Here is a 12,232-nt window from a genome sequence, read left to right as displayed (position 1 = left end):
CTTTTGAAACATTGCCACTGGCAAATACTAAAACTACATAAAAGAGAAAATTTTACTTACTTTCTTTGCAGCTGAATTTTTCAGCCTCCCATATAATGATACGACAGAAAATGGCATTTAGGAATCAAAATTAGAACAGTTATCAGTAAAATAATTAAGTGTATACGCAAACCATTGATATGGTGATTAAGAGATCACAACCTATTATGCAATGATTTTGAGAAAATTTTCCATACCTTGGTGGAAGGCAAATCAACAATGAAAAAATAAATTTACATAACAAAAATTCTTACTTGTATCTTGAATATATGATTTCCAGTCAAACTCAAAGTGAGTTTCATTGACAAGCGTGCCATTGTAATTCATAGTTACATTCCTCTCTATACTGTGTTCCTCCAGGGAAGCATTGGTGGGAGGCCATTGTACACATTTATTCCGCAGGTTGCCCATGAACAGCTGCAGCCCAATCAGGGCAAACACGCTCAGACAGAACACAGTCAGGATCATGACATCAGAAAGCTTCTTCACGGACTGGATCAGGGCCCCCACAATGGTCTTCAGGCCTTAAAGAAAGAAGGCTATGACTATGAAGACTTAGAAGGTCAGAAATAACAAAAGCCTCATACGATTTTCTTGAAAACATAGATTCCATGCATAAGTCTGAAAATAATTGTAATGCTAGTGGAAAAGCAACACTTCATGGTAGGCCAAAGTGCTAAGGGGATAAGCTCTAGAAACATAATGATCCAAACAATGAAATGAAGATCATATCCCGTTATGTTGGGAGAAAATAATGGGAGGTTCACGGTCTTCATGAAGCCTATATTAAGAAAAGGCTCTTCTATTTCTCCTTTTTGCTAATGAAATTCACCCTCTACTTTCATTAGGGTCAGTTATCAGTTTTATAGCAAATTACCTGAATACATATTTTTAAATGCCTATTTATAAGTAGGAAAAGTTTTGCTATAATTCTGGAGGTGCTTTGGGGTATAACTACACTTCAAGATAATAAATCCTCTATGAAGACTCATGCTATTCTTCATTATCTTATTTCCTTTCTTTTAAAACAATATTAGGATTTACATTGTCTATACATCATCATCAACACCTACAATGAACAAAAAATTACAAATTAGTACATTCAATAGGGACCAAATCCCTGGTACAACTGACATGGAGAAAAAGAAAACAAAACATGGCATCTCTAAATACAAATCACACACAGACTGTATATTTCAGTATCTCATGAAAAACACTATTAAACTCCTACGCCGATAAAAAGCGGAAAAATATAAAAACTTATGTCCAAATAATACAAATTATTTCCTATAAAGCACTCGATTTTGATTTTGATTTTGATTACTTTATTATGATTCCTGATTTTCTGTAATGCTGCCAAGCAAAGAAACTGTCACTGAAAATCATGGGTCAGCCCCATTTTTTAACCTAGCTCTCACCTGGAATGACTGAAATTGTTTTCAGTGCTCGGAGAACTCTGAATGTTCTTAGTGCTGAGACATTGCCCAGGTCCACAAACTCTGTCACGTATCTGTAATAGGGAGTTCACACACAACACAATAATACACAAGAAAAGTTGGAGATACAAGGAGCCTATCATCTTACACCAGTTTCTTACCTGGAATTACAGAAATAGTTTTCAGAGCTCTCAAGACTGAAAGTTCAAAGAGCTGAAAAATTGCCTAAGCTTACAAATTCTGTTACATACCTGTAGAATTAAATCAGTTATTCAAGATTTAAGCAGGATTTATATTATTTTCTTGGGCCTTTTATAAAGACCTTCTTGGTGATTGTAAATGATAACTTTGTTTTCTTAACCTACATAATTTAAGATGTAAACTTCATAAAGTATATAATCCTGTTGCTATTTTGGCAAGCAATATAATCAACATCATGTGTAACTAAGGAGAATTGAGTAAATAGAAACTAATTCTTGGCTAGAGTTTGAGGGTTTCAGTTAGAAAAAAAAAAAAGGTATGAAATCATCCAAGAGAAATTTAGGCAGGAAAAGGCAGATTGCCTTACTGACTATCTGTACATGTAAAGATTTTTCTAGTGCAACTCCTAAGTGAAAGTTAGGCAAGGTAAGAACGAGATTTTTTGAGGGCTCAATGGTGTCCCTCCTATTACTGCTACTTTAGTCTCAAAAAACAATGGTCCCAATATGCTTTCTTTTGAACTGTGGCCAGAAGGAATGGGGAAGAATTGGCTTATCCTAACTAGTTATGGAACTAAGATGAGACAGGCAGCATTTGGAGCCCTGAGTATGTCAGCCCTACTTCTCCTCCTGTCTACTCCATTGTGCCTACAAGAGACCAAGAAAATCAGCTCCTGAAGGAATGGTGAGGGCAGGTGGACCACCTTCCTCCACACTAATTTCACCTACTCCTGAATGGCCTTCAATTATTTTTCTGAGTCTCTTCTTCCTTGGGGGAGTTTACCACTAGAAAAAAAAAAGGAGATGGATAGAAAAATTGTGCATATTACTGAGTGTATCTGGATGGGAGATGAAGATAAGAAGGTTTATGTTGAGAGTAAAGAACGATACAAAAAAAATCACAGAGGGAAAGAAAAGAGGAAGAAAAAAATGGGATCAGGTGAGGAATAGGAAGAGACAGAGAATGTGTCTGCTCGCAAGTCTTAAAAATCAATTTGCTGATGAAATAATAATTTACTATATTAGATACATAATATATTAAGTACCTTATTTTTTCCTATTAGTTTTATCTGTCAGAAGGTTTTGATGCTCATAGATGCTTATTTTCCATTATTCTACCAAACTAATAAAAGAAGACAGAAAGAGGGGTGCCTGGGTGGCTCAGTCGGTGAAGCATCCAACTCTTGATTTCCTCTCAGGTCATGATCCCAGGGTTGTGAGATGGAGCCATGAGTTAGGCTCTGTGTTCAGCGTGGAGTCTACTCGTCCCTCCCCCTCCCTCTGCTTGCGCTCTCTCCCTCTCAAAAAAATAAATAAATAAAATCTTAAAAAAAAAGAAGACAGAGAGAATACATAATATAGGTAAGGTCAATGAAAATTTGTGCAGCCGGCTGTTGTTTGTGGTTATAATTTCTGAAAGTCATTTTCATAGATGTATTATGAATACACCTGTGCTTTCATATTGTGTGCATGTGGGAGGCGGTTGTGTGTGTGTTGAACAAGTGGCAGGTATGAGGTTTGCTGACATGTTACATGTGGAAATTGTAACTTCAACCCTCTGCAGAGGTTGTATGCCAAAGTGAAATGCCATTTAATTAGGAGCTTAAATGTATAAATCACACCAGGGTATTTTTCAGTTAAAGCAAGCTTAGTTTTTAAAAACATAAGCATGCATAGAAAGCCAAACCGTATTCTACTTATAATTTCAAAAAAGGCACTTACGCAAATGTAATGACAGTGAAGTCGAGCCAGTTCCACGGGTCCCGAAGGAAAGTAAAGTCTTCTAAACAGAAGCCCCTTGCAATAATTTTTATAAGTGATTCAAAAGTATATATTCCTGTGAAGGTGTACCTGGAGGCAAGTATCCAAAAAGAACTGATAAAGCAATAATTTTCTTTTATAGCATATCAATTTCTTATCACTCTTCCATTGGAATAGAGGAATATTAAAAAAGGAATCTAAGCAGGTTGATGTTATTTTCATGGACATAAAACATACCCCTAAATTTACCCCTAAGATATGAAGAGTTGTTTTTAAAGTGTCATAAAGGCAGAGTAATAAATACATGCTGTTTAAAATCTATGTAGCTATTGTCTGAAATGTCTTGGTATTGACATAAATGAATAGAACCTCCTGAAAATTACCCAGTACGTTCACATGATGGATAATAATATTGCAGAGGCATAAAATGATTTTCCTTTAGAAAGTAAAAAGCTAATTTCAATCATGTTTTATGAATGAGAGAACACTGACAAGTTAGCAAGTATTGTGGTTTTCTCTTTCTACAAATAAGACAGTTAACTAACTTGGAAAAGGGATTTTGTTAACATTAAAATAGGATAATTCTAGGGTCATAAGAGGTGAAAATTTAACCTAGAATAAAATGTTGGGCTAATTCAGAAATTTAGATGTTTCCAAAGTTTTACCCTTCTACTCAGAAGTTAGAGATCAAAGTCACAGAAACCAGGGGGACTGAAGATGGATGGGCCTCACATGTTAACTTCAATACTTTAGGTATTCTTTGTATGTAAATTTTATGATTTCCTGTAGGATCTGTTTGTTTCTGATTGGCTCCAACCTGGAAGTGTCCAGGAAGGGAAGGGGCTCTTGGGAATGCCCTCGTGGTGGTTGTTTTCAGGGTCAGCAACCAAAGGGCAAGAGCAGTTACAACCTGGGCAGGGTGAGCCTCCCCAGCAGCATGTAACAGAAATCCAGCCTCTCTGCCCTCAGAGGTGACCCAGAGCAGAGCCGTTGGTGCAGTTAGTAATGCTTCCAGTTTCCAAACACACTACCGTTACTTTCAATTCAGTTAGTTTAGCCCTCAGTTTATTGAATTTTCAAGTTGTAAAATCCCAAATTGGGGGATTTTTTTTTTCACAGTGATTTCTTTGATGACAATGCTTGAAACTGACAGAGGCCTCACATGAAGTGGATGTGCTCGACGGCAATGAAAACTTGAAGAGGCTTAACACGGTCTTCTTACGGCCTGTGTAATAGCCCCTGATAAACTCTGAACTCGCTGACTTCATCTGGAGTTTAACTGGAATCAAGATCTACCATATTGGTTCATTTCTGCCATTGCTTTCATCACATTTGCTTTGGCCGCTATAGATCCTAAAGGAAAAACGGTGAGTGTCCAAGGGTGAGGGGATTCTGATCACCATCAAATATAGGTGAAGGACAGATATTAGATCTAATGCCAGCAGGCCCGAGGGCCAATGTCATTTGTCTTCCTGCTTTGTATGTGTGCTTAGAAATGGCTTTAATAAAAATACTCTTCCGTTTTGCTTGGAAAGTACACTGAGGCATAGTTTCAAAATCCTAAGTGCATAGATATAGATATACATGTCTATATGTCTCTATATCTATGTAGTTCTCTGTACACACACACACACACGCGCGCGCGCGCGCGCGCACGCGCTCACATAGTAGGTGGTTTAAACATAAGTTGAACTTACTCTACATTCTTTGTCCAGTCGGGAGGGTTACTCATTGTCATAAACACACAGTTTGTCAAAATAGTGCACATAATTAGCATGCTGAATAATGTAGGCAATTGTTAAGGAACACACAAAAGAAAATCCAAATCCGTGTACTATATTATATAAAACTAACATTGGAAGCTCAAACTGGAGTTTAGTCAGGATGCAGTGACTCATACACTTGTGGGCAATTATCTAATTTCTTTAAATTTCAGTTTTGTCATCTGTAAAATGTGGGCAATAATATCACCCTCAGAGAGCAGTTGTATAGATGAAGTGAGATAATGTATGAGAAAGCTTTATTTGAGTATAAAATGTTGCTTTTGATACTATTATTGAACCAATATCTTTACTTCCCAGAGAACTTTAGTGGGCAAACTGTGCAATCTGGAGTGGCACAGATTTTGAGCAGAGAAAACTGATTTGAACTAATCTGAATTTGAACTAATTCAGGTGACTAAAATAGTAAATTGGGAAGGAAGGCACATACATGCAATATTGTAATTTCTTAAATACATGCTATAGAATAAGTTTGATACACTAAAAAATATGTAGTCAAAGTACAGCATGGTGCTGAGTGTGGGATTGCTCTATTTTGACTGATTTGTTCAAGTGCAGCCATACTGAATGTGAGTAAAAGTGAAAATTCCAGAAGGCCAGGACTTAAAGTGATATGAATGTAATTAAAATTCAACATAAAAGTGATCTTGGGCAAGTCACTTGCCATGGAATCTTATGTCTCCACTGACTTTCCTACAGTGTAGCTCATCAAGTATAGACCTTGTCAGTTTGAGGTGCAGATTACATGAGTTAAAATGGGTAGGGTAGTTGGCGCAGGCCTAAATGTTAGTAGATACGATCCAAGTGTTAGCTCAAACAAATGACTAAACATAACAGAATTATGGAGCTGAAAGGGACCTTGACAAACACCTAGTCTAATCACTATATTTCAGAAATCAGAGAAATAAGACCTAAGCTCTAGAGAAATTAGATAACTTGGCTGAGGAGTAGAACACAAGTTTCCTGCCTTCATATCCAATATTCTTTCCACTACAGTTTACTGCCAAAACAAAAATTTTCCATAACTGAAAAGGAAGTTTTCATCAAATGACCACATGATGGCACTAGGAGTACAAACTAGAATAAGGTAACCTCCACGAATGTAAAAACCTTGAACATATAATTTTTATGTTTTGAATCTTTTAATATTAATAACATTATATTTATACCACTAAAGAATCACTTGCTATCAGGTTAAAAATAGAATGGCCTTTTCAGATTTAGAATCTTTTTTAAAAAAAATCAGGTAGTATGTGTTTATGAAAATTACAACAGTATTTTTATATTTATTATCACCAAAGCCATCAAATGAGACATAATCAGAAATAAAAGGTTTTTTTGCCAATGAATATGAATAGATTAATTTAGTTGGAGTCCGTTTTTAACACCAATGGAAATCTCAAAGTCAAATCTCTAAAGACCATTTGGAAATATAATCTCAGCTTCTTTCATTAACTTCCAGAGTCTTTAGTAAGCAATCAGTTTTCCATGACAGAGTCATAATTCAATGACTTAAATTTGAAATTCAGCCAATATTGCAGTATTTCCTCACGGATTTCATTAGGAAAGTTCAAGAATTAACTAAGTATTGGCCAAAGCCCCCTGACATTCTCCCATAGAAAATATACTTAAAGGTTTATTCTAAGGTACACTAAAAAGCTTTATATAATAGATACGTCTAAACTTGGCTCTGGAAATAGATTTCTCTGTTATTATATCATTATTCACTGCAAATTCTAGATCGTCACAAACTTTGTACAAAGATGGTAAGGATAAATATAGCCACCTAACACTAGATTTGTAAGACTCAATACATACAAGTATTTTTTAGGAAGATATATATATCTATATATGAAATGTTAGAGTGATGTATAATATATATTTGAAAGATATATGTATATAATATTAAAGATTTTATAAACTTCAGTGATATCTATGTGACTAATAAACTGTAAGAATAAGGCTTATATGACAAAAGAAGATACAAAATGAGTGATAAAAGCCATAGAGTATGGACATTTCCCAAGCCAATTTTATATTTAGCTACAAAGCACTTACAGATTTTACACACCAATAGTTAACATTGATCACTTGAAAAGGATATGAATGTACCAAAATCTTAATAGCTATTTTCCTAAGAGGATTGAAGGGAGTTAAAATGTACAGGGCAGAGGTGGCACTGAACCGGAAGATGGCCTTCCCTTTATTCAATACTATAAAAGTCTGTAAGATAGGAACACAACATAGAAGTATAAAAGTATAAACCATTTAAACTCTATTGCCTACTTCTGTTATTTGTCAGAATGAACTATTCCAATGTTGTGACTTCTAATGTGCACCATGCAGACAAGCTGTCACTGGATCTCTAACTAGAGAGGACATCCAAGGGTGTCACTTACCTTGTACCTGATACTTACCTGCAATTTTATCATACATAAGGTATTTAGCCAAGAGAATTTATTTATTGTCTTAATATTTTAAACATCTGAGTTAAGTGAGAATCTTAAATGGGTGCATATTTCATTTCATCCTAAGACTCTTAAGACACTACATTCCTTTTATAGTGATTTCAGCCTTCCCAATTCAGATATCTTGAAAATTAGTCCTGTAGACATTCAATAGAACTAACACATTTTTTGAAATTATTTTTTAACCCCTTATTCTTTAAAATAAATATCATCACTCCATGGGTAATAGGAAATAAAAACAGCCTCCATCAAACCCGCTCTTGAGTTAGAGAGACACAATCCAATAATTGATTTTTGGAAGCCAAGCTCCCTGGAGAGTATCTGTTGACCAGGAGTGCTAAATTCTGTATTGGGATTTCTGAGTTAGCTGACACATTGAATTCTAATCCCAATTGACTGCTTATCTCATGTAGTGCTTTTTTAGCACAGAGGAAAAGCTCAAAGCCCCCAAAGAACCTAGGATCCGTGAATGCGAATGGAATCACATTCCAAAAATTAGATATATTTAAAAGCAATTAGCAGTGTGCAGACAAAAAATAAAGTAGCAACATACAGTAACATAAATAACATATAATGAACGATTCTGACTCTGTGTTTCTTAAGGCATTTACTAATAATCATGTAACATAAAATTTACCATCTTAACTGAATTCTAAATGTGTAGTTTAGCATTGACTTTTTAAAAGAATGTATTGGATGGCTTATTATAGTGAAGTACCTTAGCATCTTTTGAATCTAATTAGTTCAATAAAAATTTCATTATCACAACTCCTCAGGATAATATTTACTGCACGAAGTCACTTCAATACCAAAGAAAAAGTTCAAAATTGGTAGTGGAGGAAAAAGGCTGAGAAATAGCATCGAGCTTGAAATAGCCTTCTCTTTAGAGCCCATGGCTATAGAAAACTCATGAAACATTTTAACGTATGAATAATCATGTATCTCAGAACAAATTTCAAAACAGCGTTTTGACTGACTCAGAAAGGAGATTCTATATATGAAATATCACTTTAAGGATACATTTGTATAACTTTTCATACATTAGATGGTGGTCAGCTTTGTCACTTACCACTTCATAAATAGTTATTAAACTCAAGTAACATTTATTGAGCTCCTATATGATAAGCTGTTAATATGTATGAGCATGGCAAACACCTGGAAAGTATCATGGAACTAGTTCAGGTCCAAATATTAATTTAATTAAACTTCAGTGCAAAAGATGGTTATGAACTGTTTAGCACAGTATTTGCAAAGCTCTGTGCTACAGTTTACAGGGAAAACAAAGAGACATGACCCCAAGAATTTTATATACTAGTAAATGTTCAACTATGTCAGCCAGCAGAAGAAAATCTAGAAGGATAGGCGAAGGTTTACCTACTTCAGAGCTGTCCAATAGAAATATTATGTGAATTACAAATCTGAGCCCATATGTGATTTTAAATATCCCGAGAGCCATGTTTTTAAAAAGTAAAGAAGCAAGTGAAATTAATTTTAGTAATGTTTTCTTTGACCTACTATATCCATTATATTATCATTTCATGAAATCAATATTAAAAGTTATTGAGGTGTTGGGGCGCCTGGGTGGCTCAGTTGGTTAAGCGACTGCCTTCGGCTCAGGTCATGATCCTGGAGTCCCTGGATCGAGTCCCGCATCGGGCTCCCTGCTCAGCAGGGAGTCTGCTTCTCCCTCTGACCCTAGCCCCTCTCATGTGCTCTCTCTCTCTCTCTCATTCTCTCTCTCTCAAATAAATAAATAAAATCTTTTAAAAAAAGTTATTGAGGTGTTTTGCATCTTTTTTTTCTTTTCATAGCAATTCTGAGTCTTCGAAGTCTGGATTCACCACATGTAAAGTACCATAGCCACACTTGGCTAATGTCTATTGCATTTGGCAACACAGACCTAGACGTACACCATGCATTGCACAGCTAGCTCCGACTCTCTTCAGCAAGTAAAATCAATTCTGATTTTAAAGGCAAACCAAGAAAAACAGGCAAACACCCCTCTTACTCGACAGTTTGACAATCTGGAGAGCAACATTAGGAAAATAGGAAGTATGATTTATTTGAACTCCTGTCGTTATTGAGAGTGCAGACTCTGGAGTCAGATGTCTGGCTCAAACGTGACTCCGCAGCCTTCCAGCAGTGCAATCCTAGACAAGTTACTTCATTTTCCTGCGGCTCATTTGTCTCTTTTGAAAAATGGGAATACATATTCTTAGCTCATAAAGTTGCCGCGATTGCAGTTCAGTAGAGATTCTGATGTCTAGTATTGTGTATTTTTAGTAAATCCCTCAGGTGATTCTTCAATAGCAGAGCTGTGAACCCGTATCTGTTAATGGGCAACATTTAAAGTTGCCTAAATTGTCAAAGATTATGTTGTACACATGCATTAAAATCCTTCCCCTTGACCTAGCTGTATAGTCAGTAAGGAAACAATTATGTTGGAATAGTTTGGTAGAAATTGCTATTTATGAATCTGTGATTTTTGTCTCTGAGTTTTTAGAAAGTGATTTGTTTATAATTTTTTTTTTCCCAAGGTGGATGTTGAATTTAACAAGCCATAGTTTTCCAGTCTCTTTTTCTAAAGATGTCCACTATCTTAACTTTTCTTTTGATCTAGGGGCCATGTTCCTTACAGTAAATAGTTTCAGTTTAAGGCCCAATTTTATATTTATCTAAACATTATCCAAAAATTACCAAAATAATAGGACTGCCTCTAAATTTAATGCATTTGCCTGCTCTTAAAGTAAACGCCCTGGCAAAAGTAATAGAGGAAGGTTAGCAATGATCATGAACAACAGAAAATATAGAATACACTCTTGGTTGATTGAATTTTTGCTTTAGCCTCAAAATTAAACAACTTTCAACTTGTACTACACTATGCTCCAAAAATATATTTGGAAATCAGTTGTTTAACACTTTGAATATATTTTCCCACAGAAAGAATATATATATATATATATATACATACATATACACATAGACATATATATTTACATACCACTCAAAAGCCTCTGTAACTCTTAATGAAAAGGAATTCTGCATTAATAGTACTATGAAATCTTATCACCGTGTAAAAGAACTTGTGACTTGCAAATAGCAAAAGAATTCCAAGTTGGGCTGTCAGATGCACCTTTCCCCTTGATGTTGCCCTGGCATGTGAACAAGGGAAATTCCCTGGCACCATCTTCTGCCAGAAAGAGGATTCAACCTTTTCCTGGTTCTCAGCTGGTGGTTTGAGAAGAGCTTTAGAAGGGAGGGGCTGAACTGAGAGCCACGTGGCAGGAGGAGAGATGTTTCAGAAGTTCTGGATGTAAAGAACTTCATAGAAAGTCAAGAGATTTCATTAGTGCATATCTCTGGCAACATTCCTCATCCGGGCCAACTCCATGGCATCTAACACTTTTTTTTTTTTCCCTCCCCCCTGTGGGCGTTCTAAAGGGTCTTATCTACTTCCCTTCCTATTTTGTGATAACCTGTGGATTCAGGCCAAAGATTTCCCTCCTTTTCTGGCTCACTGGGGAATGGAAAGCTTTCTCACAGGTTTACCACCTGATGACTGAAGGGAGCATGCAATATTTAAACATTATTTTTCTATCCTGGTCTTACCTATTTTTCCCTTTAGACTAAAGATAAGCAGCCTAAGAACAACTTGCAGCACTTGCCTGCCTGTGGCACACTCAAGCTTTAGTATCCCGCCTTCCCCTAATTACACATGTAGTCTTTAAGCCAGGGATCACAAGCCAAAATGCCCCAGAGGCTAGGTGGTGGGAGGTCCCTATCAATTTTTTGGTATACAGACCAGTGATGCCAGATCTGATATTATAAGAGAACTCCTAAATAAGCAGATCATACATGTGTGCATGTATGCATGAGTGTGTGTGTGTAATGTCTTGATTTATAGATCTTGGTAACTAATTCAAAATAAATAATATTGCATGAGTCAAACCAAATGTATTTGTGGGCTCAATACCTCACAGTTTTTTTTTTTTTTTTCTTTTTCCTCTTTTTTAATCTCTGTTTTAAGCTCATGCAAAAGAGAAGAATTTGTACCCAGGGAGGAGTCTGTAAAGTTCCCTGTCCCTGGGCTTTAGCTGGGTGTAATGGTGGGGGTTGGGGTGGGGCCAGTTCAGGAGACAACCCCACGGGAAGTGCCCCGCTGGGCTCTTAGCCAGGGTTACAGCTGCCTCTGCCTTCACCTTGGGAGAGGAGAAACTGTAACCACAGGTGCAAATACAATCCGGGGGTCAAATATTTTCCAGCCTGTATCTTCAGCCTATACCGTGGGTGTGGTACTTTATTATATGCTCAAGTTTTCATTGACTGGAGAGGACTAGTTTGAGGCCCAGTTTTCTTGCAGACTTGCTGTGTCAGAACTTTGAGCAGATTACTCCCTGTTGATTTCTACATCTGAATAGAAAAGATGTGAATGCCCTTAGTGAATTCTAAAGTGCCATAAAAATATGAGAATTAAAAGGTTAAAAGTGTTTGTTTGTCTGGTCTCATACACATACTAACACTTGTGTAGTTGAAAGCAGGACAATTTT

General features: G+C 36.2%; 1 protein-coding gene across 5 annotated transcripts in view; it reads right to left on the bottom strand.

Annotated features, from left to right (window-relative positions):
- LOC118012372 (sodium channel protein type 1 subunit alpha) overlaps positions 1–12,232 on the bottom strand; it is a 153,413-nt gene that overhangs the window by 68,807 nt on the left and 72,374 nt on the right. For all 5 annotated transcript variants that reach the window (XM_035007848.1, XM_035007849.1, XM_035007852.1 and 2 more), the window contains 5 exons: positions 7,322–7,440; positions 5,134–5,223; positions 3,398–3,526; positions 1,458–1,549; positions 294–563 (listed from right to left, as the gene is read on the bottom strand). In XM_035007848.1, coding sequence (XP_034863739.1) covers positions 294–563; positions 1,458–1,549; positions 3,398–3,526; positions 5,134–5,223; positions 7,322–7,440 — 700 coding nt within the window. The remainder of the gene's footprint in view (positions 1–293; positions 564–1,457; positions 1,550–3,397; positions 3,527–5,133; positions 5,224–7,321; positions 7,441–12,232) is intronic.

The sequence above is a fragment of the Mirounga leonina genome, unplaced genomic scaffold, assembly GCF_011800145.1.
Source record: "Mirounga leonina isolate KUSES-001 unplaced genomic scaffold, KU_Mleo_1.0 Mir_151, whole genome shotgun sequence".
NCBI classification, from domain to species: domain Eukaryota; kingdom Metazoa; phylum Chordata; class Mammalia; order Carnivora; family Phocidae; genus Mirounga; species Mirounga leonina.
Note: the sequence above shows the minus strand (reverse complement) of the source record. Positions and strands in the feature narration are given on the sequence as shown.